Raw genomic sequence first — 19,337 nt, 5'->3', positions numbered from 1 at the left:
TCATGGTGGTAATGGTAGTCAAAGTAGTATCATTATGGTCAAAGTAGTAGTGACTTAACCTTTCCCATCCAGAATGTAAAAGAAATCCACTAAGATGTTATCTGGAATGAGACACAGTTATAAAAGACTCAGTAGGCTGGGTTTATTTTCACTGGGAACAGAGGGGTGACCTGATAGAGATTTATAAAAACATGAGAAGCACAGAATAGATAGATTGTTAAGAGTTTTCTCCTCCCTAGAGACTGGAAGTCCAGACTAGAGGGCACAGGTTCAAGGCGAGAGTGGTGAATTTTGAAGGAGATCTGACAGGCAAATTTCTCAAAGAGGGTGAGTTATTTGAAACAAGCCAACAGTAGAACTGGTGGAGAGGGAAACAATAACAATGTTTCAAAGGTAATGGCACAGGTAGTTATATTGGAACTGTCTAGAGTCATATAGGTCTAATGCAGGCTAATGGAATTAGTATACACAGACACAGCTGGCATGGACAAGAGGACCAAAAGGACATGTTTCTTTGCTGTATGACTCTATGATTCCATGAAGCCACCTGAATAACCAAACATTAAAAACATTTTTGGCCATTTATGAAATCTGAGAAAACACAAAGGATAAAATCTTCTACATTGAGATATTTAATTAATGAAATATTCTTATATGAATTATAGAAGTAGCATATTTCATTATCCAGTATTACAATTATACAGAATTACACGAATTGGCACAGTGGAGAGACTTGTTCTGGAGCTGCTCCGGCCTATGGTCAGGCCACACTTAGATCCCCTCCAGTTCGCCTACCAGCCCCGACTAGGAGTTGAGGATGCTATCGTCTACCTGCTGAACCGTGTCTACGCCCACCTGGACAAGCCAGCGAGCACTGTGAGGGTCATGTTTTTTGACTTCTCCAGTGCGTTCAACACCATCCGCCCTGCTCTGCTAGGGGAGAAGCTGACAGCGATGCAGGTGGATGCTTCCCTGGTATCATGGATTCTTGATTACCTGACTGGCAGACCACAGTACGCGTGCTTGCAACACTGTGTGTCCGACAGAGTGATCAGCAGCACTGGGGCTCCACAGGGGACTGTCTTGTCTCCCTTTCTCTTCACCATTTACACCTCGGACTTCAACTACTGCACAGAGACTTGTCAGCTTCAGAGTTTTCGGATGACTCTGCCATAGTTGGATGCATCAGCAAGGGAGGTGAGGCTGAGTACAGGGCTACGGTAGGAAACTTTGTCACATGGTGTGAGCAGAATTATCTGCAGCTTAATGTGAAAAAGACTAAGGAGCTAGTGGTAGACCTGGAGAGCTAAGGTACCGGCGATCCCTGTTTCCATCCAGGGGGTCAGTGTGGACGTGGTGGAGGATTACAAATACCTGGGGATACGAATTGACAATAAACTGGACTGGTCAAAGAACACTGAGGCTGTCTACAAGAAGGGTCAGAGCCATCTCTATTTCCTGAGGAGACTGAGGTCCTTTAACATCTGCTGCACGATGCTGAGGGTGTTCTACGAGTCTGTGGTGGCCAGTGCTATCATGTTTGCTGTTGTGTGCTGGGGCAGCAGGCTGAGGGTAGCAGACACAAAAAGGATCAACAAATTCATTCATAAGGCCAGTGATGTTGTGGGGATGGAACTGGACTCTCTCACGGTGGTGTCTGAAAAGAGGATGCTGTCTAAGTTGCATGCCATCTTGGTCAATGTCTCCCATCCACTACATAATGTACTGGGTGGGCACAGGAATACATTCAGCCAGAGACTCATTCCACCGAGATGCAGCACAGAGCGTCATAAGAAGTCATTCCTGCCTGTGGCCATCAAACTTTACAACTCCTCCCTTGGAGAGTCAGACACCCTGAGCCGATAGGCTGGTCCTGGACTTATTTCATAATTTACTGGCGTAATTTACATATTACTATTTAACTATTTATGGTTTTATTACTATTTATTATTTATGGTGCAACTGTAACGAAAACCAATTTCCCCCGGGATCAATAAAGTATGACTATGACTATTGCATCTTTTTTATTAAAAAATATGGACAACATTACTTTCTTTTCACAGAGCAAAAACTGCGTGACAAGAGACTGTAACAAAACTTCTGTGTACATATACTTACACAAATGACTTCAAAGAATGTGATATATAAAAGAAAATTAAACATAAGAGTGGAAATATTCACAAGGCCTACTATATTGCATTTGGCTGCTCCAGTGCAAGTTGCTATTAAGAAATGGTAGATGTTTGGATTTTAATTGTTTATCTTTTATATAAAGGAGCTTATGGATTGAGAGTAAGGAAACATAAAACCACCAGTTGCCAGACATATTCTACATTACTTTATTGTAATGGGATAATGGTTTTTATGATGTATCTAGCCACATATTTTTTTAAGATCTGACTAACCTTGGTTTGTAAAATTTTGAATGATTTAAGGAACAGATGAAAGGTCAATAATTTTGCTTTTTTTTAGAAGTTGGTTGAATGGCAGTGATAATTGATTCTGAGCGTGCAGTTGAATGAAATAAATCTACAATGATATGCCCTTATACAAGAGGGAATTTTCTGTTCTCTTGATTCTGCTAAAAGTCATTAAAGAATCACTGTGGCAAAATTACTGCCATCTCTCATTTCTAATTTGGTACTATTGCCAAAATTACTGACTGGAAAAATTTAATCAGATTTATCCAATATTCATTATACACAGGTGAACCATAAATGAGAAATATTAGTCACGACTAGTAGAGTTTGTGCTCTTCAAAAAAACACACTACAACAAAGCTTACCTGCACTCACATCCTTTGCCAATGAACAAGCACAAATAGAATCAATTCCTAAATAAAGAAAAAAATATTGTCACAGAGGAAGTAAATTATTCATAAAACCATATATATTGACCTGAGCAAGCATTAATTCTTCAGCTTTAAATCTATTGTAATTTTGCTAGAATTAAGTCTGAAGCAAGTAATTAGACGAGTTTTGCAATTCATTTCAGCCCTTTCAAATTCACCCAATGTTAAGTATCTCCTTTTTTCCCTCTCTCCACTCATCTGAATTTTTACAGAAATAGTTACCTTGATAAATTTGATTTGTATCCCAGAACAGACAATCATTTTGTTTTCTCATAGAGCCAAAGAACACAGCACAGAAACAGGCCCTTCGGCTCATCTAGTCTAGTCCCTCGACCTGCACAAGGACTATAGTCTCCCAGCCACTTAACTAACCAAATTTCTCTTAAATGTTGAAATTGACCTTGCATCCACCTCGTGGCTGACAGCTCATTCCACACTCTCACCACTCTTTGAGTGAAGAATTTCCCCCTCATGTTCTCCTTAAACATTTCACTTTTCACCCTTAAACTATGACCTCTAGTTCTAGTCTCACCCAACCTCAATGGAAAAATCATGTTTGTATTTATCCCAGCTACACCTCATAATTTCCCCTCGATCAAATCTCCTCTCAATCTTCTACATGCTAGGAAATAAAGTCCTAACTTATTCAACCTTTTCCTATTACTCAGGTCCTCAAGTCCCCACAAAGTGCTTGTAAATGGTCTCTGCACTTGTTCAATCTTATTCACATCTTTCCTGTAGGTAGGTGACCAAAACTGCACATAATACTCCAAACTTCTTATACAATTCCAGCATAATATCCCAACTCTTGTACTCAATACATTGATTTATGGAGGCCAATGTGCCAAAAGCTTTCTTTATGACCCTATCTACCTGTGATGCCACTTTCAAGGAATTATGGATCTGTATTCCCAGATTCCTCTGTTCTACTGCATTCCTCGTTGATACCACTTACTGTGTAGCAACCTACCCTTCTTGGTCTTCCCAAAGTGCAACACCTCATACTTGCCTGCATTAGATTCCACCTGCCACTTTTCAGCCCATTTCACTAGCTGATCCAGATACCGCTGCAAGCTTTGATAAAGATTTAAAAAGAAAAAGAAAGAACGATAATACAGTATTCCTCACTGTTCCTTACACCCCCAATCATATTGTCATCTGCAAATTTGCTGATCCAGTTTCTTATATCATTATCCAGATCGTTGATATAGATGACAACCAACAACGGACCCAGCACTGACACTTGTGGTACATCACTAATCACAAGTCTCCAGTCAGAGAGGTAACCATCTATAACCACTTTCTTTCACGAAGCTGATACCTAATCCAATTTACTACCTCATCTTGACTGAACCTTCTTAAACAACCTTGCATGAGGGATCTTGTCACAGGACTTGCTAAAGTCCATGTAGACAACATCCACTGCCTTGTCGTCATCAATTTCCCCGGTAAGTTCCTCAAAAAACTCAGTAAGATTGGTTAGGCACGACTCACTACACATAAAGCTATGTTGACTATCCCTAATCAGTCCCTGTCTATCCAAATACTTGTACTGTATACTTGGCCCCTTAGAATACCTTCTAATATCTTTTCCACTACTAATGTCAGGCTCACCGGCCTATAATTTCCTGGCTTATTCTTAGAGCCTTTTTTAAACAAAAGACCAACATTAGCCATTCTTCAAACTCTGGCACCTCACCCGCGGCTACGGATATTTTAAATATCTCTACTGGGGCCTCTGCAATTTCTGCACTAGCCTCCCACAGGGTCCGAGGAAACACACTGTCACACCCTGAGGATTTATCCAGCCTAATTTCCCTCAATCTACATAGGGTCCATGGCCTCACACGTACAGACTCTGACGAGTCCGTCACTCCAGTTAAAACCGATGCAAAAAATCCATTTAAGATCTCCCCTCTCTTTCGACTCCACACAAAGATTACCACTCTGATCTGCCAGTGGACTATTTTGATCCTTTGCAATCTTTTTGCTCTTAATATATCTGTACATGCCTTTAGGATTCTCCTTCACCTTGTCTGCTAGAGCAACCTTATGTTTTCTTTTAGCCCTCCTGATTTACTTATGTCTTTACTTGCACTTCTTACACTCAAGTACTTATTTGTTCCTGCCTGCCTATACCTGCTATGCACATCTTTCTCTTTCTTCACCAGGGCCTTACTATCTCTTGAAAACCAAGATTCCCAAAACCTGTTATTCTTGCCTTTTAATCTGACAGGAACATACAAACTCTGCACTTTCAAAATCTCACTTTTGAAGGCCTCCCACTTACCAGGTACTCATTTGCCAGAAACCAACCTGTCCCAGTCTATAATTGCCAGAACCTTTCTGATACCATCAAAATTGGTTTTGCTCTAATTCAGAATCTCAATTCAAGGAACAGACCTATCCTTTTCCATAATTACCTTGACACAAATGGCATTATGATCACTAGATACAAAGTGTTCACCAACACAAACTTCTGTCACCTGCCCTATCTCATTCCCTAATAGAAAATCTAGTATTGTACTCTCTCTAGTTGGGATTTCTATGTACTGATTAATGAAATGTTCCGGAACACATTTGACAATCTTTCCCATTCAGCCCCTTTACAGTATGGGTGTCCCAGTCAATATGTGGAAAGTTAAAATCACCTACTACCACAGCCTTATGTTTCTTGCAACAGTCAGCAATTGCTCTACAAATATGCTCCTTTAGAGCGTCATAGGAAGTCAATAGGAAGTCATTCCTGCTTGTGGCCATCAAACTTTACAACTCCTCCCTTGGAGGGTCAGACACCCTGAGCCAATAGGCTGGTCCTGGACTTATTTCATAATTTACTGGCATAATTTACACATTACTATTTAACTATTTATAGTTCTATTACTATTTATTATTTATGGTGCAACTGTAACGAAAACCAATTTCCCCTGGGATCAATAAAGTATGACTATGACTAAAACCTGCAGACTGTTGGGTGGTCTATAATGTAATCCCATTAATGTGGTGATACCTTTCTTATTCCTCAGTTCTACCCATAAAGTCTCACTAGATGAGCTCCCCAGTCTGTCCTGACTGAAAACTGCTGTAACAATTTCCCAGGCTAGTAATGCTACCACTCTCCCTTTAATCCCTCCCACTCTATCAGGTTGAACAGAACCCCGGAACATTGAACTGCCAGTCCTGCCCCTCCTGCAACTAAGTCTCACTAATGGCTACAGTGTTATAATTCCACATGCTGGTCCATGCCCTAAGCTCACTGGCCTTTCCTCCTTGCATTGAAATGTACACAGCTCAGAACATTAGTCCCCCATGCTCGACCATTCAATAAATGACTTTATACGTACACTTAACAATATCTTTCTCCACAACCTCTCCACTATCTGTTCTGGAGCTCTGGTTCCCATCCACCTGCAACTCTAGTTTAAACCCCCAACCCCCGTGCAGCACTGGAATCCTTCTCTACCGCTCATCTTTCTGTACATTAGCACACACTTGTCTTCTTATTTCTCCTGATCTTATGAAGAGTTACTGACTCAAAACAACTCTCCGTACTGTGCTGCATACCCTGCTGAGTGTTCTCAGCATGTTGTGATATTAGTTAAATGGTGCTTAATATATAAATGAACAAATATTACCTTTGTGTTGTTTAACAATAAGTTCCTCCAAAAGTTCAGAGAGAGGTTTATTAAAGTATTTCTCCATGTACCTCCTTTCAACAAATACAATACTCATTGGCTGCATGCGAAGTTCTTGCAATCTCTTTTCATCCACGCCAAGTTGACCAAGTATCTCCGAAGCTTCATTCCACATTCTGTCAAATTTTTCATAGGATAGATATCTGTGTAAAATATCTTTCAAGAGGTGGTCTCGCATTTCACAAATTCGCCGCAGATAAGCGCCTGGAGATGTGTCTGATCTTGCAAGCCTACCAGTCCAGCCCTTCTTGGGACGGGGAAACTTCTTCATAAACACAGCAAGAAATTGAAAAAGAGGCAATGTGAAATGAAGAGTTTTTGATTTGTCTGTTGAATAAATAATATTGATCCATTTTTTTTTGAAGTTGCTAAAATCTGGTCCCTCCAAACGATTCTTGATTAAAACTTTGTTCTTCGTAATTTCTTCTTCCAATTCTTCTGCTGAGACATGGGCATCAAAAATTCTCCTAATAGCTTCTGTGCCTTCAACATGTATTAAATGAAGCAGGCGGTAGAGATTAACATAGCACCTCTTTTTTAATAGAGGCTTGACTGGCAATTGTGGATCAAATTGTGGACAGAAAGGTCCAGCTGAATGTAAAAATAAAAAATAAGCAATTATAACAAATTATATCTAATACAACAGTTCAAACTTAATTATGCCTTAATTATGAGAAAAGGAAATGAGTTGCAGTAAATTTGAAAAAAAGATGGCAATGTGGTTGCCATACAATGTTTTAAATTTTCGCAGCTCGTAAGTTAAAGAGTGAAACAGTGACTTTAATCTGCCTAAGATTCCATTACAAGGTTGACAAAATGCTTTGCGCCCCAACTGTGTCAGTCATCTCCACTAGAGGCAATAGCTGTTCAAAATTTAAAACATCAGAGCAGATGTACCTGGGATGTATATCAAAAGGTACAAAGATGATTGCATAATGGTACAACAAAACCCAGAGAGCGGAACTGCCCATATACAGTAAATGGAACCATGCATTTTCAGTGAGGTTGTCAAAGGGCAGCAAAATATGAGAAAAAGAAAAAAAACTGAGAATGGACCTTTGGAAAATTCAGGAATGGGAAGTGATACAATCCTCACTGGGTTTCTAGCAACAACTGAATGGATAGGAATACTACAGAACCAAATTTGGGACAACATGGAGAAGGTTGATATCATGTGCAATATTAAACACCACAGGCAGATGGAAAATAATGAGAAACAAATTCCAATGGATATATTAAAGCAGGAGTTTAAACTGAATTTATTCTTTATGCATGATGTTACCTACCAAAATACCAGAACCAGCAAAGCTATACTCATTGGATTTTGACACAAATTTTGCTCCATAAGTACTGGTTCCATTTCTCTTTCTAGCTTCTAAGTATGAAACAGACAGTCTGCAATCACAGTATTCTGTGACTTCCAAGTGAACATCTCAACCAATGTGCCTTTCCCCACCTAGTTCTATTTTTGTTTCACTTGACACTTCCCCTTCTAACCTAAATACCATAAAGTGGTAAGGCAAAGGAGCAGAATTTGGCCATTCAGCCCATCAAGTCTGCTCCACCATTCCATCATTGCTGATTTATTATCCCTCTCAGCCCCATTTTTCTGCCTTCTCCCCATAACCTTTGACACCCTTACTGATCAAGAACCTATCAATCTCCACTTTAAATACACTTGACGACTTGGCCTCCACAGCCGTCTGTAGCAATAACTACCCCCTGACCAAAGAAATTCCTCCTCATCTCTATTCTAAATGGACACCACTCTATTATGAGGCTGTGCCCTCTGGTCCTATACTTACCCACTATAGGAAACATTCTCTCCACATCCACTCTATCCAGGCTTTTCAGTATTTGATAGGATTCAATGAGATCCTCCACATTCTTCTGAACTCCCGAGAGAATAGGCCCAGAGCTCCTCATATGTTAACTCTTTTATTCCCAGAATAATTCTTGTGAATCTCCTCTGGACCACTCCCCGGGGTGGGTTTTAATGTTACAATCAATCCTTCCATAAACTACTTATACAAATTTCCACAAATACAATTCTTCATCATAGCATGTACTGTGTACCTGGCACTCAAGCACTGCTGAATTACACTGTCTCCTGGTCTGGCAATGGCTCACTTTTCAAATTTTGATTTTTGTTTTTAAATCTTTTAATGACCTGGTGTCAGCTTATCTCTGGTGCCTTATCCATAGCTCTATCCTTCCAAAATCTCTGCACTCATCCAATTCTAGTTGATTTTCAGCATCAGAACTGTGCTTTTAGCCCTAGGTTCTGATTAATTCCATAATCCCTAAAATCCTCTTATTGCAAGAATTTTAAGTATGAAGGTAATGATGGTTCACCACAATTTTGTAGTGCTGTGGTTTAACACATACAGAGCATTGTGTACAACTTTAGTTTCTACCAAAAAATGAATGTACTTTCTACTAAGGGAAAGCCACAAAGATTCACCAGACTGCTTTTTGGGATGGTAGGTCTATGGTATAAGGATAGAATGGGGCTAGGCCATTATACGTTAGAATTTAAGAGGAATCAGAGATGGTCTTAATGAAACATACCAGCTTTGAGAAGGAGTTTACAGGATAGGAGCAGAATTTCCAGAGAAGATAGCAGAGGTACGTAATGAGTACTTTGTTTCAGTATTCACTACAGAAAAAGATCTTGGCAATTGTAGGGTGGACTGAAAAGCTTGAGCATGTAGATATTAAGAAAGAGAATGACCTGGAGCTTTTGGAAAGCATCGTTGGATAAGTCAACAGGACTGGATGGGATGTACCCCTGGCAACTGTGGGAGGCGAGGGAGGAGATTGCTGATCCTCTGGCGATGACCTTTGCATCATCAATGGGGATGAGAGAGGTTCCAGAGGATTGGAGGTTGTGGATATTATTCCATTATTCAAGAAGGGGAGTAGAGACAGCCCAGGAAATTACAGTCCAGTGAGTCTTACTTCAGTGGTTGGTAAGTTGATGGAGAAGATCCTGAGAGGCAGGATTTACGAACATTTGGAGAATGTGATTAGGAATAGTTAGCATGGCTTTGTAAAAGGCAGGTCGTGCCTTACGAGCCTGATTTTTGACGATGTGACTAAACACACTGCTGGTGGTAGAGCAGTAGATGTAGTGTAGATAGATTTCAGCAAGGCATTTGACAAGGCACCGCATGCAAGGCTTATTGAGAAAGTAAGGAGACATGGGATCCAAGGGGAAATTGCTTTGTGGATCCAGAACTGACTTGCCCACAGAAGGCAAAGAGTGATTGTAGACGGGTCATATTCTGTATGGAGGTCAGTCACCAGTCATGTGCCTCAGGGATCTGTTCTGGGACTCTACTCTTTGTAATTTTTATAAATGAACTGGATGGAGAAGTGGAGTGATGGGTTAGTAAATTTGCTGATGACACAAAGGTTGGAGGTGTTGTGGGTAGTGTGGAGGGCTGTCAGAGGTTACAGCGGGACATTGATAGAATGCAAAAATGGGCTGACAAGTGGCAGATGGAGTTCAACCCAGATAAGCGTGAGAATGTTCATTTTGGTAGGTCAAATATGATGGCAGAATATAGTAATGGTAAGACTCTTGGCAGTGTGGAGGATCAGAGGGATCTCGGGGTCCGAGTCCATAGGACACTCAAGGCTGCTGTGCAAGTTGACTCTGTGGTTAAGAAAGCATACAGTGCATTGGCCTTCATCAATCATGGGATTGAGTTCAGGAGCCGAGAGGTAATGTTGCAGCTATATAGGACTCTGGGCAGACTCCACTTGGAGTACTGTGCTCATTTCTGGTCGCCTCACTATAGGAAGGATGTGGAAACCATAGAAAGGGTGTAGATGAGATTTACAAGGATGTTGCCTGGATTGGGGAGCATGCCTTATGAGAATAGGTTGAGTGAACTCGGCCTTTTTCCCTTGGAGCAATGGAGGATGAGAGGTGACCCGATAGGTGTACAAGATAATGAGAGGCATTAATCATGTGGATAGTTAGAGGCTTTTTCCCAGGGCTGAAATGGCTAGCATGTGAGTGCACAGTTTTAAGACGCTTGGAAGTAGGTACAGAAGAGATATCAGGGGTAAGTTTTTTTACGCAGACAGTGGTGAGTGCATAGAATGGGCTGTCGGCGACAGTGGTGGAGGAGGCAAATACGATAGGGTCTTTTAAGAAATTCCTGGACAGGTATATGGAGCTCAGAAAAATAGAGGACTATGGGTAACCCTAGGTAATTTCTCAGTTAAGGCCATGTTTGGCACAGCTTTGTGGGCTGAAGGACCTGTATTGTGCTATAGGTTTTCTATGTTTCTATAAATGTGAGGGGATATTTCCCCTAGCTTAGGAGTCAAATGTCTCAAAGCAAGTGGTTGCCAACTTAAGTGCATTAAAGAAAAACTTCTTCACTCTGTGTAGTGAATCTATTACTCTCTACCCTAGAGGGCTATGGAGGCACAATCATTAAATGTATGTAAAACAGAGATGATAGATTCCAAGATGTTAAATGAATCAAAGGATAAGAGTATTGCAGAAAAACAGTGTTTGAAATAGAAATCAGTCATGATATTGAAAGGCAGAGCAGGCATATAAAATCAAACTTTCATAAAATCTGCATAAAACGAACACTCTGACCAAAATTCTGGTTATCTATCCTGTACATGTCACATTTTGTTTGATGATACTTCTGTGGAATATCTTGAGACATTCTAATGAAGTGTCACACTTTATAAGCTGATGTCTACACTTTGTAAACTGTATCAAAAAGAAATATTTTTTTTCTCTTTCCATTACGCACATACTAGTTTCTGGTTTCACCCTCATTTCTGATTTCTGGTATTTTAAATATTTCTTTCCTACCACCTGTCAGATGCCTTTGTTTAATTATTTTCAGAGAGACAGGCAGGAGGAAGTATTTTTCACCACTCTAAATGATAAAGAAGTAACAGTGGATTACCACCACATTCTTCCAAAGTTCTATTATATAGCAGGGAAGAATCCTACTTGTGCTAGTTTATAAAATTGTCGATCCATTTCAAAGCATCCATAATTATAGGCTATCATGCACACATAAGAATCTGGCACATTTTTAAATTATTTATGCCTTTCCTTTATTTTTATTTCTTTCAAAATGGAATATTGCCTCACAGTTGCTATATTTTAGGAATGCCTTGAAGTAAGTACCAAATTCTGAAGGAGGAGAGAAAGAAGCCAGAGATTGTGGTACACATTGGTACTAACAACATAGTTAGGAAAAGGGATGATGTCCTGCAGAGTAAATCTAGTTAGGCAAAAAGTTTAAAAACAGGTCTTATGGGGTTGTAGCCTCACGATTTGTCTCTGTTCTAGTTGCTAATGAATGTAAAAATATGAGTATATGACAGATGAATGCATGGCTGTAGAGCTGGTGGAAAGGATCATTGTGATCACTTGTGGAGCAGGCAAATCCTGGACTAGAATGACAAGTTGCACCTAATCAGGAATAGGAACCAATATCTCTGTGAAGAGATTTGCTCATGCAACACAGGAGGGGGAGGGGAGGTGGTGGAAAACTCAGTAGCAGGTGGGGTGGGTGATTGACCTGGACTGTAGGAGATGTATCAAACAAATCCAGTGAACACAGAAAATATGGGAAAATTATGGAGCGGGAAGATCGTCTCATCTGCTCAACTTTATTTACTTTAATGCAAGCAAATCACATAGATGTAAGCAGAATAGAATTATTGTAATGGAAAGTGTAACTTCCCCAGTATTGATCAGGATTAGACCATAAGAGCTAAGACACAGGAGCAGGATTCAGCCATTTGGCCCATTGAGTCTGCTCCGCCATTCCATCATGGCTGATTTATTATCTCTCTCAACCTCATCCTCTTGCCTTATCCCAGTGCAAGATACTTAGAAGAGGCAGAATTTATTAAGTGTGCCCAAGAATGTTTTCTGAAACGGTATATAGATAGTCCTACCAGAGAAAGGGCAGAACTTGACCTTATCTTTCTAAGAGTAGATGGGCGGGTGGTGGGAATTACAGCTAAGGAACACCTTGGAAACAGTGACAATAATTATGTAATTTTCAATCTAGTTATGGAAAGGAATGTGATTAGTCCTCAGGTTACGGTTCTAAACTGGGGGGGATGACTGATTTCGATAACGCAAGAGTAGACCTGACAAACAATAGATTGGCAGCAAATGCTTGTAGATAAAACAACATCACATAAATGGCAGTCTTCATGACTAGATTAGAGAATACTGGATGACTACGGTTATTAAAAGTTTGATCAAGAAAATAAGGAAACATATAACCGGTGTAGGCAACCACACCTAAGCAAGACCCTTTAGGGATGCAGAACACTTTGAAAATAAATTAGGGAGGTCTGAAATGTCTTTTGCAGGTAATATTAAGAAGAATCAGAAGTATTTTATAAGGAGCTAAGTGGATAGCAGGGAAGGTTGTCCAAGGCTATGGCAAAATTTGCAGTGTTGAGCAGAGTACTGGCAGATGGAACTTAATTCTGACAAGTGTGGAGTAATGTATTTTGGGAAGTCAAATAAGCGTAGGACATATACAGTAAGTGGTAGGGCACTAAGGGACGTTGATGAACAGAGAGCCAGAGGTGTCCAAGTCCACAGTTTCCTGAAATAGGCAACACGGGCTGAAGGGATTGTGAAGATGCATATGGCCATCATAGTCAGAAGCATAATTATAAAACTGGAATGCTATCTCGCAATTTTACAAAACCTGCGTTAGGCCACACATAGATTATTTTGTGTCATTCTCATAACCACACTCTAGAAAGAATGTAATTGTGTTAGAGACAGTGCAAGGTGACATTCCATCATAAATAATGATCAGGATTTCTGCATTATGGAGGGTCTTTCTACATCTGGAGAGCCTAGATCAAATGGAGTATTCTTGTTATAAATCATTAGAGTTGGGCATAATTACGCATTGGCTGGAAAGAGTGAGAGTAGTAAGACAGAAGGAGGGAAGTGGATATGAGAGTTATGCTCAGCTCCAGCATTTCAGTGGGGAGTGAAAATGCAATGGACAAATGGCACTTTTTGAGCATTATTTTGTCATCAATTTATTGTATTGAAATATGAACCAAATGTATGTGTAGTGTTAAATATTCCTCGCAACCTTGTAAGAAGTTATGGTAGATTATCATCTGAATTAATTTCTGTTGGTTTCAAGAAACTGTCATCATGTCCCAGAAACTCTATTCAAGGTATGTGGTTTGTATCATCTTACTTGTTATCAAACTAGTTGAAAAATGGCAGATCTTCAAGTTGAATTAAATCAATTCTGTTCAAATAAAACATTTTAGCTTTGTTTGGACTTTAGTTGGTTCATTGCTTAAACATTTAACTGTGCACCTATGTACAAACGTACCAGCTATCAAAAAGCAGAAAGACATCTCCCCCATCTAACAACAAACCCTACTCTCAGATGCTGAAACTACTTTGCATTATTGGCAAAGTAGTAACTCATCTTATACATAATTAAACTTACAGCTGGGGTATTGGATCCTTCTAAATATACTGTTATCATTATACAAATTTGCAACACAGACCAAAATATTAGATCATATATTGGTACAAAAATTGTTAATTTACTTCTGCACCAAAGGGAATTCAAAAATAAGATTAGATAAAAAAAACAATTCATTTACTTTGCTCATCAAATGCTTTCAGGAAGCTGTTGATATATGGTCCCAGGTAAGGAATGTCATGCTTATGCTCCACTAATGTAAACCACATATCTGCTACACAAAGAATGGTTTTTTTGGTGAATAGGATGTGCATAAAATGCTCTGCTCCTTCCTTATAGCTGTACTTGCATAAATCCTTGCTCTCAGATTCAGTCAGCATTCCTGATTTCAGGAAATATTCATTAAATCTCTTCACGCCATATTCTTCCAATACGTATTTAAAAACATCGGCGTATTTCTTAATGAAGAACATACAGCAGCTGTCACCTACACAACATGAAACCATTGGTTACATAAATATCAGAAGAAGTTTTTAATATAGTCATTGAGCAAGCAATTTACAGAACAGACCTGGATCAGTATTATTTGCATCTACCAAAATGATATAACATTGATATAAAATATTGTTTACATACATATTCCACAGTTGAGCACTACTGCAAGAAATTCAGAAAAGCAAAAAGGAAGTTGATTCTAGTATAATCTTAGCTTCTCTCTTAAATCAAGTGGTAGTGCCAAGTCTGAATCACCGTGAATGCTAGAAATTTAACAACATTAATCAAAGCATCCTTCTCATGACCTTCTGTCCATATAATTTCTCGGCACCTTCGTGTATTTCTGGTGCCACATAGTTACAATGAGCTTTATCTTACCAATAACATTCCTGAAAGCCAATAAGTATTTAAGAACATTTAACAAATTTACTAGACAAACTTTATAATGAGAAGTAGGGCTTTCTCAATTTTGTGATCATTGGCACCCACCAGGGTTCTGCACTGGGATATTCAAGTGACTTAATTTGCAGATGACACAAAGATCTGTGGTGTTGTTGACAATGTAGAAGATTGCAAAAGGGTAGAGCGGGATATAGATCATTTGTGGATATGAACAGAGACATGGCAGATGGAGTTTTATCTGAGCAAGTGTGAGGTGCTGGGAGATCCAACATAAAGGGACAGTACACATTTAATTGCAGGAACCTTAATAGCACTGATGAACAGAAGGTTCTTGGGGTCCAGATGCATGATTCCCTGAGATGCCACATAGGCTGATAGGGTGGTAGAGGCGTATGGCATGCTTGCCTTCATGAGTTGAGGCACTGAGTTCAAAAGCCAGGTAGTTATGTTACAATTTTTTAAAACTCTGATTAGACTGTATTTAGAGTATTGTGTTCAGTTCTTGTTGCCTTGTTATAGGAAGGATGTGGAGGCTTTGAAGACGGTGCAGAGGATGTTTACCGCATGTATGAGAGGCAGGACAAGCAGGAACTTTTCTCTCAGGAGCAGCAGAGGCTGAGGAGACATTAATAGAGGTTTATAAAATTATGTGAGGCATAGATAGAATAAACAGCTAGCATAATTTTCCCATAAATGAAATGTCTAGTACTAAAAGGCATGTGTTTAAAGTGAAAGGGGTAAGTACAAAGGAGATGTTTTTTTTAATAAACACAGACAGTAGTAGGGGCCTGGAATGCCCTGCCAGGATGATGACAAGAGACTGATAGCATAGGAGTGTTTAAGGAATTCATACAATGGCAGATAAATATGTAGTGAAGAGAGGGATATGGTCAATGTGTGCAACAAAAAGGATTAAGTTAAATAGTGATCACTGGTTTAAATAGTTTGGCACAACATCATGGGCCAAAGCGCCTTTCCTGCGCTGTACTACTTTGTTTCCTATGTTTGCAATATACTCTGTAAGAAAAATCAAGAGAACCTATATTCTCTTTGGCAGGTGGCAATTTTAAACAATTAATTTAAGACTTAATTATTGTAACTGAGATAGAGGAGTATTTGCCATATGATCCAGAGGTCTGCATCATATCTTCACTTCTCAAGGAAACCTAAAAGAGCAAAAATGCAGATTGGGCATGGGAAAAGTTTGTATTTTACACCTGGTGAGGAACAAGTCTTTCCTTCAAAGAAATGTGAGAGTCATGGAGAAGAGAATACAGGAAAAAACAAGCTAATGTTACACTGCACATTTTAAGACTTTATACAACACAGTAATAATGATCATTAGGATATTTTTATGTGAATGCTGTGCACATGCTTCTCTCAAAAGCAATTATAAAATAATTTATCGTGTATATGATTATCACTTTCATATCATCATGATCTTGTAAAGTATTTGAGATCCATTAATTTATTATTGAGGTATGGCCTCTGTTCTTTAGCAACCAAATGTGCACCAATAAGCCAGGATGCATCAGTTCAACCCATTACAACTGCAGTTTTCCTTATTTCTGCTTGTGAGGTCCAGCAGAGTTTACTATTTGGAGTTAATTATCTGAGGGAATATATCAGACCTAATGCATATTACAATTTTACTTTGGCTGAACCACCTCTAAATGATGCAAATCAGAAATGGTCTTTCTCTACTGCTATTTAGCAATGTCATCTAATCAAAAAAGGTATTTGGGTTAATGAAGGAAAAATAATTCTAATCCCATAACAAATGTTCAATACTGAAGGTAATCAAAGTAAAAAAAAAATCTGTTAATCAGAATAGTAGTCAAACAAATTAAGAAATACTCACTGCATCCTTGCATATACTCAGCCCAGTTTAGTGCTTCCACATTTAGAATCACTGAGTCGCGCATGTGAGAAACAAACTGTCTTAAAGTCCCATTGTTATTAATCTGTAAAAAGTGATCCAACAGAGCTCGAGTCCGATCATTCCTGACGGGATTTCTAGTGATATTATTCAAGGAGATGAAGTCCAGAACACCAGATGTAAAGAGTTTAAGAATGAGTCGATCAACATCCAACATCCCTTTTTCAATAGTTGCTCTTTCTGCAGTGAGCTCACGCAATAAATAACATTTCTTAGGTTCTTCCATTAACAAGACATCTGCACGGAAACAAAAATAGAAAGTTAATAAAGCAGAGTCCAATATTCACAGCAAACCTTGGGAATGTTTATAGGGACTAATAATGTTTTGATTTGATTCACTGAAAAAATGTGGTATAAAAATATCATTAAGCTACTGTTCTCTTTTCTAGGAAGAAATTTAAAACTAGGCTACTGAATTACTGAATTAGTAATGCACCCAAATCATTGAATACCCAACTTTATTATATGATATAAAACAGCTGTACATTTGCTGAAATGCAAGCATAAATGAAATGTGAATGTTTTCTTCTGATAAAATGCACAGTAACTCATAACTGACAGCAATACTCTACTGGTAGTTTCCCCCCCCCCCCCCGCCCAAAAAAAACAAAATAAAATTACAAACCTTACTTGAACACAACTAACCATTGAAGAAACTAAGAAAATAATTTCTCATTTTTGAGTCTAAACCAGAAATGTCTATATTATTCTGCTGTATTCAAGTCCCTGACAACCGCTGCTTTCCTGAGTTATACCAGTGAGGTACAGCACCATCCACTATTTGGAGTTGAGCAACTGTATAACAGTTTATATCAGACTGCATACACAATACTGGTTGGGTTACCATTTTACTTTGGCGAAATCATTTCTAAATTCAGCAATTGGACAGCTAGATTTTCCTCTGTAGATATTTGGCAAAGCCACATCATCATTTGTATTTTACACATACAAAGAAAACTATTTTACAAAGATTGTACCTCTCCCATAATTACTTAAAAAATGAACTTAAAATTATCTTTTGTGTTTCAGCTCTGTCCTGCTCCTTGACAATTTATTCGAAACATTTATTATTTTACATTTTACCACTTTACATTACTGGTTCAGCTTCTGTGCTTCATCAAACAGTAGTTGGAGACTATCAATGATGGTCATTGCTAAGCATTTGTAAAACAAATGTTATTTAGTTAATTTTCCCATGCTTGGATATTATCCAGATCCTGAATATGTGCAGGCAAAGGCTCTTTCATTTTATAAACTTCTCCACCACTGACCTTACAATGGAAGGAACAGTATCATCAATAAATGGCTGAACCTAGGACAGTGTCTTGAGCAACATCTGACTCAATGTTTTAAGGCTGAATTTATCAATCTTCAATAATGATAACCATTCATTACTGTGTGAAATGTCACAACTTTTCCCTTGATCCCACTTCACCAGATCTCCAGATGATAAACTTGGTCATATTCTGCCTATGCATCAAGGATAATCGCTCTCACTTCACCTATATTTTTCAGCTTCTTATGTCCATGTTTGGAGCTTGTTTAGAATAATGGCTGGAGATGAGAGGTGCTTGCAAAATACAAACAAGAGCACTGCCGCGCTGTACACCTGTCAAGAGTTTTTAGATGTCATTGTTGACTACATCTTCTATCACTTTGCTTTTGACTGAGAGTGGAATAGTTTTGCCCTGCTCGATGTAAACAGGATATACCTGGACAATTCTCCACATTTATCAACTAAATGTCAAGATTGTAATTACACAGGCATAGGTAGTTCTGAAAATATTCTACACAGTGGCTACATTATTAGGTTCTTCCTGTACCTAACAAAGAGGCTACTGAATGTATGTCCGCAGTCTTCTGCTACTATAGCCCATCCACTTCAGGGTTCGACAAGTTGCACATTCTAAGATACTCTTCTGCACACCACTGTTGTAACATGTGGCTACTTTAGTTACCGCTACTATGTCAGCTTGAATCAGTCTGACTATTCTCCTCCGACTTCTCTGATTAACAAGATGTTTTTATCCACAGAACTGCTGCTTATTGGATTTTTAAAAATTTTTTTTGCAATATCCTCCATGAACGTTAAAGATTGTTGCGCTTGAAAACCGCAAATCTCCTTGTTTGATACCAACAATTATTCCACGGTCAAAGTCACTCAGATTACATTTCTTTCCCATTCTAATGTTTGGTCTGAACAACTAAACCCCTTGACCACGTCTGCAAGGTTTTATGCATTGAGTTGCTGCGACATGATTGGCTGATTAGTTGCATAACGAGCAAATGTACCTAATAAGATGGCCAGTGAGTATATATTATAGTAAGAATGTTTCTGCTCCTGTAACTATTTTTATTTGCATCATGTAGAGAGAATCGAATTGACTGAAGTCCATTTTCTATAATGACAGGAGCCTAAAGAAGAAGCTGAAGAAGATCAAACATTTGTCATTTCTGATTAAGATGGTTGCAACTGC

At 38.9% G+C, this 19,337-nt stretch overlaps 1 protein-coding gene across 2 annotated transcripts in view; it reads right to left on the bottom strand.

Moving 5' to 3' along the window:
* Positions 1-19,337, bottom strand: part of LOC134347934 (uncharacterized) — a 105,977-nt gene that overhangs the window by 61,041 nt on the left and 25,599 nt on the right. For both annotated transcript variants that reach the window (XM_063050582.1, XM_063050583.1), the window contains exons 6-9: positions 16,783-17,097; positions 14,206-14,511; positions 6,487-7,137; positions 2,786-2,833 (exon numbers count right to left, since the gene is read on the bottom strand). In XM_063050582.1, the coding sequence (XP_062906652.1) occupies positions 2,786-2,833; positions 6,487-7,137; positions 14,206-14,511; positions 16,783-17,097 (1,320 nt within the window). The remainder of the gene's footprint in view (positions 1-2,785; positions 2,834-6,486; positions 7,138-14,205; positions 14,512-16,782; positions 17,098-19,337) is intronic.

The sequence above is a fragment of the Mobula hypostoma genome, chromosome 6 (assembly GCF_963921235.1).
Source record: "Mobula hypostoma chromosome 6, sMobHyp1.1, whole genome shotgun sequence".
NCBI classification, from domain to species: Eukaryota; Metazoa; Chordata; class Chondrichthyes; order Myliobatiformes; family Myliobatidae; genus Mobula; species Mobula hypostoma.
The sequence above is the reverse complement of the archived record's forward strand: the minus strand, read 5'-3'. Positions and strand labels throughout refer to the sequence as shown.